The sequence below is a fragment of the Hippopotamus amphibius genome, chromosome 1 (assembly GCF_030028045.1).
Source record: "Hippopotamus amphibius kiboko isolate mHipAmp2 chromosome 1, mHipAmp2.hap2, whole genome shotgun sequence".
Taxonomy (NCBI): domain Eukaryota; kingdom Metazoa; phylum Chordata; class Mammalia; order Artiodactyla; family Hippopotamidae; genus Hippopotamus; species Hippopotamus amphibius.
This window is the reverse complement of record NC_080186.1, coordinates 27,742,248-27,763,022: the sequence shown is the minus strand read 5'-3', so window position 1 is coordinate 27,763,022 and position 20,775 is coordinate 27,742,248. Positions and strand designations below refer to the sequence as shown.

General features: G+C 36.8%; 1 protein-coding gene and 1 pseudogene across 10 annotated transcripts in view; both read left to right on the top strand.

The window, feature by feature from the left end:
• Window positions 1-20,775, top strand: part of ZMYM6 (zinc finger MYM-type containing 6) — a 43,876-nt gene that overhangs the window by 5,364 nt on the left and 17,737 nt on the right. For 6 of the 10 annotated variants that reach the window (XM_057704620.1, XM_057704633.1, XM_057704623.1 and 3 more), the window contains exons 3-11: window positions 6,329-6,413; window positions 7,274-7,523; window positions 10,633-10,807; window positions 10,906-11,097; window positions 15,779-15,929; window positions 17,029-17,144; window positions 17,969-18,244; window positions 18,413-18,563; window positions 20,394-20,566. In XM_057704620.1, the coding sequence (XP_057560603.1) occupies window positions 6,329-6,413; window positions 7,274-7,523; window positions 10,633-10,807; window positions 10,906-11,097; window positions 15,779-15,929; window positions 17,029-17,144; window positions 17,969-18,244; window positions 18,413-18,563; window positions 20,394-20,566 (1,569 nt within the window). Of the gene's footprint in view, window positions 1-6,328; window positions 6,414-7,273; window positions 7,524-10,632; window positions 10,808-10,905; window positions 11,098-15,778; window positions 15,930-17,028; window positions 17,145-17,968; window positions 18,245-18,412; window positions 18,564-20,393; window positions 20,567-20,775 lie in introns of those variants that run through there. The other 4 variants (XM_057704654.1, XM_057704646.1, XM_057704649.1 and 1 more) reach the window with 4 other exon arrangements.
• Window positions 554-4,097, top strand: LOC130858441 (ribonuclease P protein subunit p20-like; annotated as a pseudogene).

The window sequence follows — 20,775 nt, the reverse complement described above, 5'->3', positions numbered from 1 at the left end:
CTGCTCCTTGCCAGAAGGTATGCTGGTATGCTAAGTATGTCTTACCCATTCTCATTTAAACTCTGCAAACATAGGAGAGAAGTATCCTTACACTATTTTACAAAGGAGGAAACTGAAGGAAGGACAGGTGAAGTAACTTACGAAACTCAAAGGAAGCATCAGAGCTAGAATAGGAACTTAGTTTTGACTAGCTTCAAACGTGTATTCTGTCTGTTGTTTTGTGCCACTTATATACAGATATAAAATCACAGTGTTATGGTAATTACTGTAGTTTTAAATATTGTGTAAGGTGCATTGGGAGCATAGGGAAAGGATCCCTTATGTCTGTCTAGGGAGGAGAGGAAGACTTCACAGGGTGGGTTATAGCACTGCTTGAGTTACAGCAGTAGATTAAGACCTTCAGACAGAGACAGTGGCATGTGCCAAGTTATGGATGGGTGAGAGAATGTGGTGTGTTTAGTGGTTGAGTGTTTCAACAGTAAAGTGAGAGAAGAGAATGTATTTTAGATATTTAGGTAGAATTGATCCAACTTAGAGATAGCCCATATGCGGTATGAGGGTCAAGGAGGATCCAGGAATACTCAAGAGGTTTCTGGCTTCAGTAAGTTGAGTTTGTGATGATACCATTTACTGAGGGGCTAGGAACAGGCTTTGGGGGGGAAGTAATAAGTGTAGTTTGGAATCTGTTGTGTTTAAGGGGCTCGTGGGACATTCAAGTGGTAATTTGCACTGGGAGGCATTTGCACACATGGATGTGGTATTTAGAAATTAGAGAGTTATCTATCTGTAGGTATAGTGTTGCTAGATAAAAATGTAGAATGCTGAGTTAAATTTGACTATCAAATGAACAATGAATATTTTTTCATATAAGTATGTTGCATGCAGTGTTTGGGACTTAAACTAAAAAATTATTTTTTATTTATTTGAAATTCAAATTTAACTGGTCATTTTATATTTTTATTTGCTACATCTGGTAACCCTATATAGGCGATAGTTGAAGTCATGAATGTGGATGAGATTGTTCTGTAGAGAGAAGAGAGTAGATTTCAGGGTAGAAAGCTGGGAACTAGATTAATTTAGTGCTGCAAAATGGCTTCAAAGTAGTTCCCCAAGCAGCAGCTTCGTCATTACCTGGGAACTTGTTAGAAATGTATATTCTTGGGCCCCGCTCCAGACCTGCTGAATCAGAAATTCTGAGGCTGAAACCCAACAATCTATGTCTTAACAAGACCTTTAGGGGCTTCTGATGCCACTGAATTTGGAACCATTGACTTTAGGCGTGAATCTAAGAAGATCAATGAAGGATACTAAGAAATAGTAATGATGAATTGAAGTAACGTAATCAGAAGACAACCAATGGAATCATTGGCAGTGTCGAATGTATCTGAGAGGCCAAGTAAGATGAAACCTAAAATTGTTTATTGAATTACACAATTGTAAGGTGATTGGTTATCTTAAAACACTTTCAGTTGAAGCAGTAGCCTGATTGCATTGTGTTGAGGAGGGAATCAAAGTGAGGAAGTAGAGAAAGAATGGAATACTTTTTTTCTAAGTTTGATTGTAAAGGTAGAGAGAAGAGAGGGCAGTAATTCCTTAGGGGACAGGTTCCTTATAAGCTGAAGGGAAGAAACCAATATGGAGGTTGTGAAAGGATTAAAGGCAGGAATGACTGAGACTGCCTTGTGGATCTCCATATTTGCTGCCTGTGCTGAACTTTTGCTGCACTCTTTAACGTAAAACTGCTGAACAGTTGCTGAGTTGCCAAAAGGAAAGAACAGTGCTGAAAACTGGACTTTTTCTGGACTGAGGAAACCATACCTTTCCCTAGTAACGGATGAGATGTGCTTGATAACCCAATCGTATGTATAGAACAGATTTATCGTCCAATCCAAATTCTTGGTAAACAGCTTGTGTAAGCCTGTGTGAACTTCCTCCTTTTCTCCATAAAAACCCCTACCCATTTTCCCCACTGGGACGCTATTCTGGGTTCCTCCAGAATCTGTAATCCCTGAATTACAATTCTAAGAACCCAAATAAACTACCTTTTCGCCTCTTTACAGTTCACGCTGCTTTCAGTTGACAAGGTGGAGAGAGGCTGAGGATACACAAAGGTAGTCTAAAGTGCTATAAGAAGGGAGAGGGAGAGGGATCCTGAACACAAACACTGTTTCAGCCATGGCTAAGAAGGTTGCCTTTTCCTGTAAGGTTCAAGGACAGTTTGCTGATCAATTTGTAGGCATGGTGGAGGGGGAGTCAGGATGTTGAGGGAATTCTTATTTAGCTGCTTCTGTTTTCTTGGTGAAATAGAAATATTGCTGAGCAGGAAATATGTGGGGTTAGGACTTACAGTGATGGAGGTGTGGAACAGTTACTTTGTGAAGTAGAAGAAACTGACCAGGGAAATGTAACAGGCATACTAGAGATTGAGTTGATGATAAGACAGTCATTTTTATTGAGTCTTAAGTGTTCTTTTTGGTAAATTGAAGGAGGTGTATATAGGTACTTTTAACTTCCTCATTTTGCAAGTGCCAGTAAATAAATATTGTTATTTAAGTATAATGGTTAAGAATGTCCATTTTGAATTGAATGAACTTGGATTCATTCATTCAACAAATATTTATTCAGTGTCAATTATGAAAATAATAATGAGTAGCACTTTTGTTCATAAATCATGTTTTTTTTTCCTTTTAAAAAGTTTTATTGAGATATAATTGACTTACAATCATGTTTAACTTCTGGCTAATTGTAAGGCATCAAGCTATATACTTTATTTGTATTAAATCATTTATCCCTCATAAATCTAGTCCAGTGGGTTAGCTAATAATATCTTTACAGATAAGGAAATTGAAACTGAGAAGGATTAAATAACTTGTTTAAGAACTGGGATCATTAGTGTCCTGGCATTCCTACAGCATGCCTCTTTCCTTCTCTTCCCTTCTTGGGACCTGGGCGTCATGGGCAGCATCCTCTGTTCCGACTGGTTGGTACAATACTTGAGTGGTCTGTCAGGGGAGCGGGCCGCATGCACGTGGAGGGCACTCTGGACCGGAGCGAGGAACATAGCATGGCCAAACACTGGAGCCCTGCGGGGCCGTCAAGTCTGAGCTAGATCCGGTGGAGTACACTCTGAGGAAGTGGCTTCCCCACTGCCTGTCCCGGAGGCCTGGTGGCATTTATGTCAACATGAAGACTGACTTTAAGGCCCAGCTGGCCCGCTGCCAGAAACTGCTGGACGTAGGGGCGCAGGGTCAGAATGCATGCAGTGAGATCTACATTCATGGGTTGGGCGTGGCCATCAGCCATGCTATCAACATTGCCCTGCAGCTGCAGGCTGGCAGCTTTGGGTCCTTGCAGGTGGCTGTCAGTACCTCCACCGTGGAGCATGTTGATGAGCTGGAATCAGAGACTGATACATGAGAGCTGCTGACCTGGATCTGCAACAACCCAGCCATCCGCATCTGTGTCTTAAGGGTCACACTCAAGTAATTGAAATGAGACTGGCCCACCTTATCCACCCACCACCATACAGCTAGGCTCAGATGTGGCTCTTCTTGTACTGAGTACTGGCATGGACCTTCCAGCAGAGACATGTAGGAAAAAGCCTGTCCCTGTGCAGCCCAGAGGACTCTGAATTGAGAGGGGGAGTGTTATCTTTTGTTGGGCCCAAGCAGTGAGTCTTCCTGAATCTTTGTGGTCTGTAACCTTTGTCCTGTACAGTCAAACGTATCAAGTTGCGTTGGTGCCCGGCCACCCCACCGCAAAAACAAAAAAGAACCAAGATCACATCTGTTTCTATCTGCTCTCAGAACCCATAGTTTTCTCTGTTGTATTATGTTGACTGTATTGGGTGTTGAATGTACAGAGATGGAAAAACAGATATGGTCCCTGTCCATAGTGGACATGTATATTATTTATCACCCAAATAAATATGAAATGATGTATTATGACAGGTGCTGTGAGTGAAAGGAGGTGGGAGAAGCTACAACAGGGGAGCTTAATTTCAATTGGGGGCCAGGGTTTGAATTCATTATAGTAATTATGTTATATTGTATTTGTACATTTATGAGGGATTGATTCCCATCTGTGTTTGATTCCCATCTGTGCACTTAGTACCTTTGTGACCTTGGACAAATTGATGACATCTCTAAGCCTCACTTTCCTCATCCATAAAGAAGGTTCAGTGGTTCTTACCTTGTAGGCAGCAGCTTGTTTGGTGCAATAACCTATTGGGATGGCCAAAAAGTGCCTTCAGTTTTTAAGTAAAATTAAAAGACACATCTTCATTTTGACCAAGAACTTTATTGAGCAGTATATTCACCCTTTTGTTCCACTACCTTCTGCCATTTTTCAGGCAACTTTTATAACTCCATCCTCCCAAAACTTTTAATCTTTTTGAGCAAAGAACCATTCCAGGTGCCTTTTACAGTCTTCCAGGGAATTGAAATTTTTTCTCTTAGGAGAATTTTGTGAAGACCTAAATAAATGGAAACCCGAAGGTGCAATGTCTGGTGGCTACGGGCAGATGAATCAGAATTTCCCAGCCAAGCTGTAACAGTTTTGCCTGGTCATCAAAGACACATTTGGTCTTGCATTATCCTGATGGAAGATTATGTGTTTTCTGTTGACTAATTCTGGACGCTTTTCATAGAGTGTTGCTTTCAGTTGGTTTAAATGGGAGCAGTACTTGTTGGAATTAACCGTTTGGTTTTCTGGAAGGAGCTCATAGAGGACTCCCTTCCAATCCCACCATATACACAACATCACCTTCTCTGGAAGAAGATGGGCCTTTGGTGTGGTTGGTGGTGGTTCATATCACTTGTCCCACGATCTCTTCCATTCCACGTTATTGTACAGTATCCACTTTTTATCACCTATCACAATTTGTTTTAAAAATGGAACATTTTCCTTACATTTAAGTAGAGAATTGCATGCGGAAATACGGTCAAGAAGGTTTTTTTTTCCGCTTAACTTATGTGGAACCCAAACATCAAAGTGATGAATATAACCAAGCTGGTGCAAATGATTTTCAGTGCTTGATTTGGATATTTTGAGTATGTCGGCTGTCTCCTGTGTGGTATAACATTGATTGTTCTCAATGTCTCGATTTGATTGCTGTCAACTTCATCTGATCTGTCTGAACATGGAGCATCATCCAGTGAGAAATCTCCAGCACAGAACTTCGCAGACCAATTTTGACACGTTTGATCAGTCACAGCACCTTCTCCACACAACTGCACAAATCTTTTTTTTTGCATTTTGGTTGCATTTTTACCTTTCTTGAAATAATAAAGCATAATATGCCGAAAATGTTGCTTTTTTCTTCCATCTTCAATATTAAAATGGCTACACAAAAATTCACCAGTTTTGATGTCTTTTTTTAAATGCACGCTGACATGACACTTGTCACATACAATCTAACAAAATTGTTTTGAATGAAGTTAAAAACAACTAAGTGCTGCTAGAACTGTCTTACGGAAAAAAAACGAATGAACCTTTTGGCCGACTCAGTACATCATGGGAAGTGGGAAATTAATGCAGTGGTTCCTAATCTTTGGCATTTAATATTCCAAAGAAATTCCAAAATAACTTTGGGAACTGATATATTAGTCACTTATTTTGCTAAGTACACGGAGATTAAAAATCCAACTACCATTTATTATCACCACTGTTTCAAAAAAGTAAGACTATTTAAAAAATCTTTTTATTTGGAATATGTAAAGCTATTTTAGCATTCTCCCCCTGCCCCCCCCAAGGAGGATAGTTCTGATCTCAGAATAAAGGGCAGTCTTTTTCAAGATAGGTATGTGTATTTTAATTTTTTTTCATGATTATGTGTTATTTTAGAACATTTTGAAGACTGTATTAAAGATAAACCTGATTTAGGCTATGAGGATTTTATGTATAAGGAGCAGACTGCATTGAAACTTGTGTCTTTTCTGCCTTTAACAGATATGACATTTGCAAATCTGTTGGCTAAAATTACTAATTTGATCCAAACTCTAAGTCTTTCGGATTTAATTTCATTTATTGCTCCCTTATGAACACAGCCTAAAAAGGGGTAGTGCTCAGCATTGAAATAGCTGTGTATTACTTCCATATAACTATCATAAAAAAGATTCTTGAATTCTAAAGATCCTTTTTGTGAAGATTAAATCTAGTTTAATAACTTGTAAATTTTGATGTATTTGTGAAGGTGGTTATGATTATAATGTAGACGAGATGAATATGACAGAATTATATTTTTGTTTGAATTTCTAGTTTACTTAGATACTAACACTGTATTCATTTCCCTTTCTTTCTCTTTCTCTCTCCCTCTTTTTTCCTTAAGGAATATGTACATGCTTCAAAGCCAAAAACTCAAGAAAGTGAACTGAAAATTAGTGCTGTCTTTTCAGTCAGTGACAGTCCTCTTGGTAAGAAACAGAACTATAAGTTAGTTACAATCAGTATTTATTATATTCTGATTAGCAGAATTGAGGGAAAGTACCTCCTCATGTAAGTCTTTTTGTTCCTTTAGACAAAGCAGTGCTTTTCAAACTGACTAGCTGGTCTTGACCAATATTTTAAAAAGTGGAATATAATTACAGTTGATCTTTGAACAATATGGGTTTGAACTGCACAGGTCCACTTACAGGTGATTTTTTTCAACAAAAATAGTACCTGTATTTTCATTTTACAGATCTTTTTTTTTTACATTTTACAGAATTAACTGAGTGTGGGGTAATTTTTATGTTTTATTGGCGATCACAATATATGGAATCAAAAGAACTAGGGTTTGAGTCCTGATTCTATCCAGATTGTTTCAGCTTCCGGCCCTTGGATGAGTCATTTGTCAGTTCTTTTGTTTTTGAGGCAGAGATAGCAGGACATGGATTTTTGACTGCATGGGGTTTGTGCCTCTAACCCGTGAGTTGTTCAGTGGTCAACTGTATATCAGAGTATTATGCATATAGTAAGGAAACATATTATTTCATGAAACTACTGTTTCAGTTATTAAATTTTATATACATGTACACATACATGCATGCACACACATGTACATACAAGTGTATGTATGTGTCTGTTGGGTTATAATGTGAAGTGTAGTTCTTACTATGTGTCATGGTTAAAAAAGTTTGAAACTGCCTGCTTTAGAGTGGTTATTGCCTCATTATTGGATTTCAAGACTGAGAGAATTTGTCCTAAAAAAAAATAGAGAATGTATATATGTTCATGTTGATATGAAAACTGTTTTTTGTGTTTTGTTTTTTTTTTTCTTATTTTGTTTTTATAGCCCAACAGTTGATCCCAGGCTTTCAGCTTTCTCTTGCATCATCTGGCCCAAATATATCGCTTCCTTCAGTTCCAGCCGTAGCTATTCAGGTTTTTTGTTCTGGTTGTAAAAAAATGCTTTATAAGGGGCAAACTGCATTTCATAAGACAGGATCTACTCAGCTCTTTTGTTCCACAAGGTGCATCATTGGATATTCTTCACCTGTCTGCCTACCACCTCCTCCCAAGAAAACCTGTGCACACTGCTCAAAGTATGAAGTTCTTAATTATATCCCTTTTTACTTTTTTAGTGTTTTTAGTTCAAATATGCTATTGCTATTTTAAATCTCTTTAGCAAATTTCCCTGGAAATACTTTTTAGCTAATTGAGAAATTTGCAAATTCTAAAGTTTTGTACAGTTAAATAAGTGACTTGTTGTAAAAAAGTATTGCCTAAACCAGTTTTCCTATCTCTTTCAATTAGAAAGAAATAAACTGTGAGAAATTATAGGACCTCATGTACTGTATGTCTACTGTCATTGTAGACAACAGCCATTCAAAATTATTTATCTTGAAAGTTATTGAAGTATAGAATGAAATAATAGCACCCTTATAATAGTATATGAAAGTTATTTAATTCTTTAGAAGGTAAATGGCCACAAAAATAATGCATTTATTCCTGAAAAGTCCTTGTGTGCTTTTGTTGGGGGTCATTGTTGCTTTATAATAATGCATAGGTGCAGAGAGAGGATGAAATAGCAACGAAGTCACATAAACTTCTTTCTCTACCTCAGTAAGTTTGAAGAATTTGGCATGTTTTACCTATTTGTGTGACAGTAATTCTAGGGATATACTGTGTTGTCAGTAGTCGCTTAATGTAGAGCAAGCAAAGTTAAGAGCTTGGTTTTAGATCATAGCTCTATCACTTACTAGCTATATGACCTCAGGCCAGATATTTAACTTTTCTAAGCTTTAATTTCTTCATTGGTAAATAGTATCTACTTCCTCAGGTTTTAATGAGACAGTGTTAGCACATAGCAAATGCTTAATAAGTGGGATCCAGTATTTTTAATAATAAATTTGATATTATATATATTTAACATAATTTATAGGCCTGTATTTTGTCTTTGGAGATATATGAGAGTTTTTTTATCTGCTTGGTGTGATGCCTTTAGGTATCTAAAAGTAGATCCTGTTAAAATGGAAATCCCCAACTAAAAGGAAAGAGGAATTTTAAAATATTTTACTTAAATATTCAAATTTAGTTTTGTTCCAAAATGCCCTTCTAATACCTTACTTTAACTCTTTTATGTCATTCTCATGAAACTGATCTGGAAGAGTAAATTTAGTTTTCTGTTTTTAGATATTCCGTTTCAACATATCAAATATCAAAAGGAAATTAAATTTTAAAGAACATAACACCACTTATGCATCCAAATACATATTATTCTCTTAAAAGTAGTCACTCTTGTCATTGGCTTTTTACCACCGTGCTGTTGTTATTCAAAAAATTTTTTTTGTCTCTTGATTTGGCATTGCCTTCAGAGGCTGTTTAACGTTCCTTTAAACTAAGTTAGGTGATAAATCTATCTTTTCAGCTGGGGTTTGATTTTTGCAAATTGCCAAAAGTTACTTGAGGTCTTACCAGCTGACTTACTATAGATGAGTAAACTGAGTCATATTGTTAAACATGATATCTGTGCTTAAAAAGTTGTGCTTAGAGTTCTTATAAACTAAATTGGAAAAAATGTTTGAGCCATGTTGTTGTTGGAAGAGGTATGGTTTCTCTAAGATAAATGTGAAGATGTAACATACATTTCGATGTGTAAGGTTTAGAATGCCTTTATATTTATGTGCACGGATGTTCATGAAAGAGTCATTCTCATTGGTTTACTTATATATACATGGCACTGGCAGATTTATACTATTAAATAAAATTCTTAATTGCTTTGATTTTAGTAGAAAAATTACTTTTCAAAATTAATACATCTGCATGTAAGCATATCCACTTGGTTTCCAAGATTACTGTTGTATTATTAAGGCTAGGTGATTTTTAGAAAATTAAAGCAGTGCTCTGTTGCTGTTTTTTTGTTTTTTGGCCGTGTGGTGTGGCATACAGGATCTTAGCATGCGGAATCTTAGTTCCCTGACCAGGGATCGAACCTGTGCCCCCTGCATTGGGAGCTCAGAGTCTTAACCACTGGACCACCAGGGAAGTCCCTGTTGCTGTTGTTATTCTTTCGTAGTTTACTGTGGAACATTTCTGTATAATAAAGGTACAGGATGGAAGGCAGATTAGTGAAATGATGAAGTCTATGGACTGTAGAATCAGACTGCCTTGATTTGTATTCTGGCTTCACTGCTTACCAGCTGAATGACTTTGACAAGCTATTTAACCTTTCTGATTTGGTCTCCTGATAATACTTACCTTATAGAGTTTTTTGATAATTAAATTGGATAATTTGAGTAAAGAGAAAAATGTCTGGCACATAGTAATTACCCATTGCATTATTGTAGTGCATAATATGATTGCCGTTATTATTCTTTACTTTGTGGCCTGTACTAGTGTTTCTAATTAATGACTAGTTCCTTCAGTTTTTATACTTGTCAGAAGAATGGCAATAACTTAGCCTCTGTTTTTACTGGCAGTGCTTATTGTAACAACGAGCTCTTAGAAAATAACTCTAGGAGTCTCATAGAACAACTCACAATTATTTGTGTTCTATTCGTCTTTCTTGTTTCCATCTGTGCTCTGATACCAAGCCTTAATAGCCCCTTTGTCTGTCATTTGTTTCTTTGATCTCTTCTTTGATCACTATAACTTCAATTATAGTGAACTTTTATATATCATGCTGATTTTAATGCTAATCTTTGGTAGTTCATCTGTTTCCCAAATCTTACATTTAAATAAAAAGTTTTTTTTCGTTTCTTGTTTCATTCATGTTTCTACTCTTGGCAGCTACTGGCTAGTAAGAGGACAAGTATTTTGTGGTCTGAAGTTGTGGGATGGCCACTTGTTCCATTGGCTCCAGTGGATCAAACTTGGTTGGAGCTGGAAGCTCCTCAGTGTTTTTTCATGAGCATCTGGCTGGATATATTTTAAAAGGAAATTCTCCCTCAACACATCTTATAAATTAAGTATTATAGACTCCGTTTTATACATGAGGAAATTGAGACAGTAATTGCCTCACTCATTGTCACTCAGCTGATAAGTAACAGAACGAATCATCAAACCCAGTTTTCCAGATGCCTTATCCAGGACCAGCCATTTTCTACTATACAATAGCTGCCCTTAGTAAACGTAGTTATTTTAGCTCACAAAGAGGAAGAAATTACAATTACGAAGAACACATTTCATTTTGCCTTTGTTATTTATTTTTAGAGCCATTTTAAATCCAAAGGATGTGATCACAACCCGATTTGAAAATTCCTCTCCTAGCAAAGATTTCTGCAGCCAATCATGCCTTTCTTCTTATGAGCTAAAGAAAAAACCGGTTGTTACCATATATACCAATAGCATTTCAACTAGGTGTAGTATGTGTCAGAAGAATGCTGATGTAAGTTCCATTTTACTTTTATTGGGATTCTGTTCACAGATTAGAGATTTTTAACTGGCTCTGCTTTATTTTGTATCTGTATGTGTTTTTATTCCTAGATTCGATTTGAAGTTAAATATCAAAATGTGGTACATGGGCTTTGTAGTGATGCCTGTTTTTCAAAATTTCATTCTACCAACAACCTCACCATGAACTGTTGTGAGAACTGTGGGAGCTATTGCTATAGTAGCTCTGGTCCTTGCCAGTCCCAGAAGGTTTTTAGTTCAACAAGTATCACAGCATATAAACAGGTATGAATATCAGTCTGTTGTGTACAGTTGGGCTTACCCCTTCTGAGATGGCTGCACAGGGATGAAGCGCAGAAGAAGAGTGAGCTCTTCCCATCTGTTGATCTTGGTGTGTGATTTCCCCTCCAGAAAAATGGGATAGATTTTGATATGTAAGGGTTGATTTTGATAGTGAGATGATATAGGTGAACTAGATCCTTTTTTAGAGTTTCCTTCATGGCCAAGAATTCACAAATATAATGTCATGATTTGCTATGAGTCTGAAATATTTTGGGGGATATTGATAGTGAAGAAAACCCCATATTATTGTGAATAAACTATGACCAAGAGTTAAAAGATGATACAGTCAGCAAATGTAAAACATTATCTTTTTCCTTTTAGAAAACATATATTTTAAATGTGTTTTGGAATGAATTATAATTTTGTTAACATTGCCTTATTGGAATACTTTAGCTATTTCTTTTTGCATATTTCTATTTTCCAACTACCTTTGTTTTTAACTTTAGCTAATTTTTATTTATTATTTTGTTACTAAATATATTAATTTGTGTCAGTTTATTGCTGAATAATATGGGGTCTTTAAAAAGTTATTTTTTTAAAAAAGGGTGTAAATGATAATTGAATTTATTTTTCAGTTAGTATGTTTGGTTTATTTTTTATTCATTTCTTAAAAAGAATTTTATTGAGATATAATTGACATGCAATAAGCTGCATTTATTTAAAGTGTACAATTTGACATTTTTTTTCTTATTAGTAATGTATATATGGCAATCCCAATCTCCCTATTCATCCCACCCCAACCTGGTTTATTTTTAATTCCTCTGAGCAGTTGGTAATGGACATTCATGGTTGGAAAGTATCTTTTTTCTAGGAACTTATCCACTTTTGACAGTCTGGTTACTACTTTACAAGAATAGAATCCGTGTTTTTTATATATATGTATGCATATGTATATATGTGTATATATATATTCCAAAAGTCAGTTCCATTCCTGATTTTGTTACTGGTGTTACACCCTATCAACTGCATAAATGATATTCCTCTTTTACCAGGAAGATTATGTATTGAGACTTTGCCATTTATACTTTCCTTTTAGTTCACTAATTTATTACTGAAAGACCTTATATTGTGTCAGTGACAGTATAGTGTAGCCATTAGGAGCCTGGATTTTGGAGCCAGATGAAATAAATTTAATCTCCTACTTTTCTGTTTGTTTGTTAAGTTCGTTTAAAGTTTGTTAATATAATTTTTTAAAGTATCTCTCTGTTATTGAAAGGATTTTATGGTACAGTGTATATAAATTGTTTAGTATGGGGCCTGGCTCATGGTAAGCACTCAATAAGTAATAATATTGGTAGTTTATATAAATGGTAGCCATTATTATTGTTGTTGTTTCTTAAAACATGCATAAACTTACAGCCAAATTTTATTATGAAACTCAGCTTGAAATACAAGTAGTTCTGTAGAATCTCCTAATATACATTAAACATCTTTTCTATCTCCTGCTAAAGAGTCTTACTAGCTAAGTAACTTTCAAGGTGGTAGACTCTATCCTAGATTGATGTCCAAGTTTGTCCTGAGGATAGTCCTTTGGTTTATCGATTACTTGGTCCTCTCTGATTATTTGTGATGAGAGAAGTATGTTATGACTAATTAATTCATTACTTCTAATATGTTTTGTTGTTGCTAATATATTTGAGTAGTTACTAATTTTTTTCAGTTTACATTTTACAGGCATACCTCAGAAATATTGTGGGTTTGGTTCTAGACCACTGCAATAAAGCGAGATTATATATATCAGTTTTTATATACACATACACACAAATATAATTTATATATTATATATATACACACACACATTTATATATATATAATTGATATGTATTCTTGGTTTAAAGTGGTATGTTTCAGGTCTCTGTGTGTCCTTTCAAAAAGTGAATAGCTAATCCTTAAATAATTCTAATATAGCATTTATAGACATTTCATCAGTTAAGACGTGTGATTGAGTTCATCCAGTTTCTGTAGCTAGGAAAGCTGCTTGCTAGATGATAACTCACATAGATTATGTCTTTTCCTTACCTTTAGAAAGAGAGAGCATTTATAGGCCTACCTCAGAGATACTGCATGTTCGGTTCCAGACCACTACAATAAAGCAAATATTGCAATAAAGTGACATACAAAGTTTTGGTTTCCCAGTGCATGTAACAGTTACGTTTATGCTGTACTGTAGTCTGTGAAGTGTGCAATAGCATTATGTCTTAAAAAACAATGTACATACCTTAATTTAAAAATGCTTTATTGCTTAAAAATGCTAACCATCATCTGAGCCTTCAGTGAGTTGTCATCTTTTTGCTGCAGGAGGGTCTTGCTTTAATGTTGATGGCTGCTGACTGCTCAGGGTGGGGATTACTGAGGGTTGGGGCGGCTGTGGCGGTTTCTTAAAATAAGACAATAATGAAGTTTGCTGCATGGATTCTTCCTTTCATAAACAATTTCTCTGTAGCATGTAATGCTGTTTGATAGCATTTGACCCACAGTAGAACTTCTTTCAGAATGGGAATCAGTTCTCTCCAACCCTGTTGCTACTTTTTCAACTAAATTTATGCAGTATTCTAAATCCTTTGTTGTCATTTCAACAGTCTTCACAGCATCTTCACCAGGAGTAGATTCCATCTGAAGAAACTACTTTTTTGCTCTTCCATAAGAAGCCACTCCCTATTCATTGAAGTTTTATCAGAAACTTGAGATTGCAGAAATTGAGTCACATCTTTGGGCTCCACTTCTAATTCTAGTTCTCTTGCTGTTTCCACCAATCTGCAGTTACTTTATTCACTGAAGTCTTAAACCCCTCAGAGTCATCCGTGAAAGTTGGAGTCAGCTTCTTCCAAACTGTTAATGTAGATATTTTGATCTCTTCCCATGAATCACTAATGCTCTTAATGTCATCTAGAATGGTGAATCCTTTCCAGAAGGCTTTTAAATTTACTTTGTGCAGATCTATCAAAAGAATCACTCTCTGTGGCAGTGATAGCATTACAAAATATATTTCTTAAATAATAAGACTTAAAAGTCAAAATTACTCTTTGATCCATGGGCTGCAGAATGGGTGATTTGTTAGCAGGTGTGAAAATAGCATTAATCTCATTGTACATCTCCATCAGAGCTCTAGGGTGACCAGGTGCATTGTCAACAAGCAGTAATATTTTGAAAGGAATCTTTTCTTCTGAGGAGTAGGTCTCAACAGTGGGCTTAAAATATTCAGTAAATGGTGTTGTCAACAGATGTGCTGTTATCTAGGCTTTGTTGTTCCATTTATAGAGCACAGGCAGAGTAGATTTAGCATAATTCTTAAGGGCCCTAGCATTTTTAGAATAATAAATGAGCATTGGGTTTAGCGTAAAGTCACCAGGAGCATTAGCCCCTAACGAGAGAGTCAGCTGTCCTTGAAGCTTTGAAGCCAGGCATTGACTTTTCTCTAGCGTGAAAGTCCTAGATGGAATCTTCTTCCAATGGAAGGCTATTTCATCTACATTGAAAATCTATTATTTAATGTAGCCACCTTCATTCATTATTTTAGCTAGATCTTCTGAATAACCTGTAGGTTCCGCATCAGCACTTGCTGCTTCACAGTATACTTTGATGTTATAGAGATGGCTTCTTTCTTTAAAATTCATGAACCTACCTCTGTGAGCTTCAAACTTCTCTTCTGCAGCTTCCTCACCTGTCTCAGGCTTCATAGCATTGAAGAGAGGTGGGGCCTTGCTTTGGATTAGGCTTTGGCTTAAGGGAATATTGTGGCTGGTTTGATCTTCTTTCTAGACACTAAAACTTTGTCCATATCAACAGTAGGACTGTTTTGCTTTCTTATCATTTGTGTGTTCACTGGAGTAGCACTTTTAATTTCCTTCAAGAACTTCTCCTCTGCATTCACAACTTGGCTAACGGGCACAAGAGGCCTAGCTTTAGGCCTCTCTCAGCTTTCCACATGCCTTCCTCACTAAGTTTAATCATTTCTAGCTTTTGATTTGAAGTGAGAGAAATGTGACTCTGCCTTTTACTTGACTACCTAGAGACCATTGTAAGGTTATTAATTGGCCTAATTTCAGTATTGTTGTGTCTCGGGGAGCAGGGAGGCCTGAGGAGAGGGAGAGAGACGGGAAACGGCCAGGCGGTGGAGCAGTCAGAACACATACAACATTTATTAATTAAGCTTGTCTTAAATGGGTGTGGTTCATGGTGCCCCAAAACAGTATAGTGGTAACATCAAAGATTACTGATTACAGATCACCATAACAAATACAATAATAATGAAAAATTTTGAAATATTGCGGGAATTACCAAAATGTGACACAGTGAGCAAATGCTGTTGGAAAAATGGTGCTGATAGACTTGCATGATGCAGGGTTGCCACACATCTTCAAATTTGTAAAAAATGTAGTATCTGCAAAGCATAAGTGAAGCACAATAAAACGAGGTATGCCTATATCATTGTCTGAAAGAACTTATTTTTCCCCACATCCCAGCTTTTAGGCAAGTCTGTACTTAGTGTAGCTGCCGTCATTGTCATGCTCAAATCTTTTAGCCAAAGCCTTTGGTTGTAGGTAGCTTTTCTTTTTCTTTCCTGAAACCATATGTATATGTGTGTGCTTGTACTAGGTATCTGAATGTTATTTTATTTTAATAGAATTCAGCCCAAACTCCTCCATATGCCTTGGGGAAATCATTGAGGCCCTCAGCTGAAATGATTGAGACTACGAATGACTCAGGAAAAACGGAGCTTTTCTGCTCTATTAATTGCTTATCTGCTTACAGAGTTAAGACAGTTATTTCTTCAGGTAATGTTTAAGTTTTATAAATTTATAGATTTTGTAACTATTAAAGAAGAATGTAACTGATATTCTTTCACTTTGTTACAAACTAAACTAAATCTATGTGGTTAAATGAAGACCCTAGGTTGTTTAGTTGCAAAGAGCTGATTTTTTTTTTTTCTTTTTAAAATTTTTGGCTGCATTGGGTATTCGTTGCTGTGCACTGGCTTTCTCTAGTTGTGGTGAGCGGGGGCTACTCTTTGTTGGGGTGCTTGGGCTTCTCAGTGTGGTGACTTCTCTTGTTGGGGAGCCTGGGCTCTAGGCTCGTGGAGCTTCAGCAGTTGCAGCACATGGGCTCAGTAGTTGTGGCACACAGGCTCTAGGGCGCACAGGCTTCTATAGTTGTGGCTCATGGGCTCTAGAGTGCAGGTTCAGTAGTTGTGGCGTGTGGGCTTAGTTGTTCCATGGCATGTGGGATCTTCCTGGACCAGGGCTCCAACCCATGTCCTCTGCATTGGCACGTGGATTCTTAACCACTGCACCACCAGGGAAGTCCCAGAGAGCTGATTTTTATTTCTATTATTTTTTTGAAGGATCCATGCAGTATTTTTAAAATTAATTAATTAAATAACTAATTTTTGGCTGTGTCAGGTCTTAGTTGTGGCATGTGGGCTTGTCTCTAGTTGTGGTGTGTGGGCTCCACAGTAGTTGTGGCGTGCCAGCTTAGTTGCCCCATGGCATGTGGGATTTTAGTTCCCTGACCAGGGATCAAATCTGTGTCCCCTGCGTTGGAAGGCAGATTCTTAACCACTGGACCACCAGGGAAGTACCACAAAGAGCTGATTTTTAAGTGACAAAGTTTTTCATTGATTTTCTCAATTGAAGTATTTATTTTGTAATTTCATATGTGAAAAGAGAAAACACGTGCAAGTTCCAAGTTAATTTTTGTGTAGGTGGAACTTAATTGAGGTTAGGTATAGTTAGCACTACATATTATTATAAAGTTCCTTCACTTTTGTTTTGCATATTACTGAATATTTGGTTTTTTTTAACTCTCCTAATACATTTTTGGATTATTTGTTCATCTATGTAACTTACTCATTGACTTTTATTTTTTGCTACCAAGGTGTCCAGGTTTTGTGTCATAGTTGTAAAACCTCAGCAATCCCTCAGTATCACCTAGCCATGTCTAACGGAACTATATACAGCTTCTGCAGCTCCAGTTGTGTGGTGGCTTTCCAGGTATGACCTAAGGTAGTACTTTACCCTTGCAGTTCTCTTAGGTGTTGGTCTGTGGCAAAATGTTAACTGCTGAAGGACCATACTTACTAAGTTTAAGTTAGAAAAAAAAATTCTATTCAACTGTGGTCCAAGGGGTCATTTCTGAAAAATGTCTGAGCCTAAGATTTGAGCCTCAGCCTTCTTTGTTCAGAGTTTTCATCTAAACTACCTTTCTCTCCCGCTTTCTCCCCTGGCTCTCTCCCTTTCAAAAGAATGGAAGCTAGGCTGTGGTTTGGATAGGTGGCATGGTGATGTGCTTATGTGTCCCTTCCTCTCATCCTGGGCCAGATACATAATGACTCTTGGCATGGAATTGGAAGCCTCCACTTACTTGTCCTGTTCTCTCCTCACTCTCTGATATGCAGAGAAAGGGTAGAGTTTAGTGATCCTCCTGGATGGGAAGATGCCTGTATAGTATCCCTGCACCAGGGAGAAAGAGACTACTGGTGGCCACTGTGCTTAATAGCCACAAGAGGCTGGTTGGTAATGGGAGTGCGGATAGAGGGGTATCTTGGGGGAAAGGAGAAGCCTGCTCTCATTTATTAATTAGTCATGCATTAGAGATTTTTGTCTGGAAAGCCTGAATTTTAGTCCTCAACCTTTTAATGTTGCATTTCTCAGTCCTTTTCTGGAAGTATGTCATTTCAACTCTTTCTGTGAACTACTTAATAAAATTTTAAAGAAATGTTTGGGAGGAATTAATTTATTAAAATGGAAAAATGAAAATGACCAAGTTACCTTATTTCTGAGTTGATAAAATCTTTGCCTTATTTGTATTCATTCAGAATGTATTTAACAAGCCAAAAGGAACAAACTCTTCAGCCGTGCCCATGTCTCAGGGCCAAGTGGTTGTAAGCCCACCTTCTGGGTCAGCACTGTCAGCAGGAGGAGGTAACCCCTCTGCCGTTTCCCCCAGCTCCATCAGTGGCTCTGCTGCAGCTAGTCTCCAGCCTCCTGCTGCTCAGTCCCAGCAAGTTACTTTAACCCATGCAGTTGTTAAACTCAAGTGTCAGCACTGTAACCATCTGTTTGCCGCAAAACCAGAACTTCTTTTCTACAAGGTAAAGCGAGATTATGGAAGGGATTGAATATGAGTTTATCTAATAGGAGCATTTTTATGTTTTCATCCTTGACAGTCACTCAGTTTGCTTTGAAATGAGAAAGAAAAGGATTTCTTAACAATAAAGCAACTGTTTAATTAGATATTAATGACTGTTCTTCCTCTGCAGGGTAAAATGTTTTTGTTTTGTGGCAAGATTTGCTCTGATGAATACAAAAAGAAAAATAAAGTTATGGCAATGTGTGACTACTGTAAACTGCAGAAAATTATAAAGGAGACTGTACGATTCTCAGGGGTTGATAAGCCATTCTGTAGTGAAGGTAAAGAAAAAGCTCACTTTTAGCCACAGAGCATGTGGTCATTATAAAGTAATTCATGATGAGTTGGGCTGTTAATCCACAATTAATTTTCAAGTAATTTTTTATGAGGTATAATTTGAAGCTTTTTTAATTGAGTTTAAACTTAATTCACTTTAAAGTCTATCCTTTTAAATGTTATAATAATCTCAATAAAGAAAAACTTTCAAAATATAATTAGATCAGTGTTATTAGTATATAGAAAATCTCTTTGTAAGTTTAGCTATGACTTCAAAGATCTTTTTGTTTTTGTACCTGTTCATAAAGAGGGTACTTAGGCAATTACTGCTTCTTGGCTTAAGAAACTTTTATATTGGGTTGGCCAAAAAGTTTGTTCAGTTTTTTTTGTAAGATGGCTTTAGTAGCACTTAGTTGTCCTTAACGTCATTGAAAACAGTTTTGTCAGTTTGTATGTGACAGCTGTCATGTTAGTGTGCATATAAAAAAAAGACATCAAAATTGGTGAATTTTTGTGTAGTCATTTTAATATTGAAGATGGAAGGGAAAAAAAGCAACATTTTTGGCATATTATGCTTTATTATTTCAAGAAAGTTAAAAATGCAACTGAAACCCAAAAAAAGATTTGTGCAGTTGTGTGGAGAAGGTGCTATGAGTGATCACGCGTGTCAAAAGTGGTTTGAGGAGTTTCGTGCTGGAGATTTCTCGCTGGATGATGCTCCATGGTCAGATAGATCAGTTGAAGTTGATAGCCATCAAATCGAGACATTAATTGTCAATAATCAGCGTTATACCACGTGGGAGACAGCCGACATACTCAAAATTTCCAAATCAAGCACTGAAAATCATTTGCACCAGCTTGGTTATGTTCATCGCTTTGATGTTTGGGTTCTACATACGTGAAGTGAAAAAAACCTTCTTGACCATATTTCTGCATGTGACTCTCTACTTAAACGTAAGGAAAATGTTCGTTTTTAAAACATATTGTGATGGGCTATGGAAAGTAAATACTGTACAATAATGTGGAATGGAAGAGATCGTGGGGCAAGGGAAATGTACCACCCCCAACCACACCAAAGACCAGTCTTCATCCAAAGAAGGTGATGTTGTGTGTATGGTGGGATTGGAAGGGAGTCCTCTATGAGCTCCTTCCAGAAAACCAAACGATTAATTCCAAAGTCCCAGTTAGACCAACTAAAAGTAGCACTCAGCGAAAGCGTCCAGAATTAGTCAACAGAAAACACATAATCTTCCATCAGGATAACGCAAGACCAAATGTGTCTTTGATGACCAGGCAGAACTGTTACAGCTTGGCTGGGAAGTTCTGATTCATCTGCTGTATTCACCAGACTGCACCTTAGGATTTCCATTTATTTAGGTCTTCACAAAATTCTCCTAGTAGAAAAAAATTCAATTCCCTGGAAGACTGTAAAAGGCACCTGAAAGTTCTTTGGTCAAAAAGATAAAAAGTTTTGGGAAGATGGAGTATGAAAAATGGCGGAAGGTAGTGGAACAAAAGGGTGAAGACACTGTTCAATAAAGTTCTTGGTCAGAATGAAAGATGTGTCTTTTATTTTTACTTAAAAACCAAAGGCACTTTTTGGCCAGCCCAATACCTCTGATGTTTCTGAATATAGACGACCTAATATTTAGAGTATGTGTTTCAAAGGTGATATGAGTTTGTGAATATAGATAATAAGACTATCTTTTAACCTAGAGGCAAATAATTATGTGAAGTATTTAGAAATTAGATTAAAGTTGGTCTCTAAGACTGTAGAAACTCAATTTACTGCCTTCAAGTTTATGTTTCTTCCTTTTATCCCTTCTGATTCTCAGTTTGCAAATTCCTCTCTGCCCGTGACTTTGGAGAACGATGGGGAAACTACTGTAAGATGTGCAGTTATTGTTCACAGACATCCCCTAATTTGGTAGAAAATCGATTGGAGGGCAAGTTAGAAGAATTTTGCTGTGAAGATTGCATGACCAAATTTACTGTTCTGTTTTATCAGGTAAATGTAATATACCTCTTTGGCTTTCTGAAGTTAGTACAGAGTATTTTCTATTTAAAATATATTCAGATTATGTGAAGAAAAATTGGATGTTTAGAACTGGGTAAATAAATTATGGGCTCCTAAAGCAAAATTCAATTGAATGTAAACATGAAATCTTTGGGGTAAAGAGTGTAGAAGTTTGGGAGACTTCATTGTTATTTGAGGAT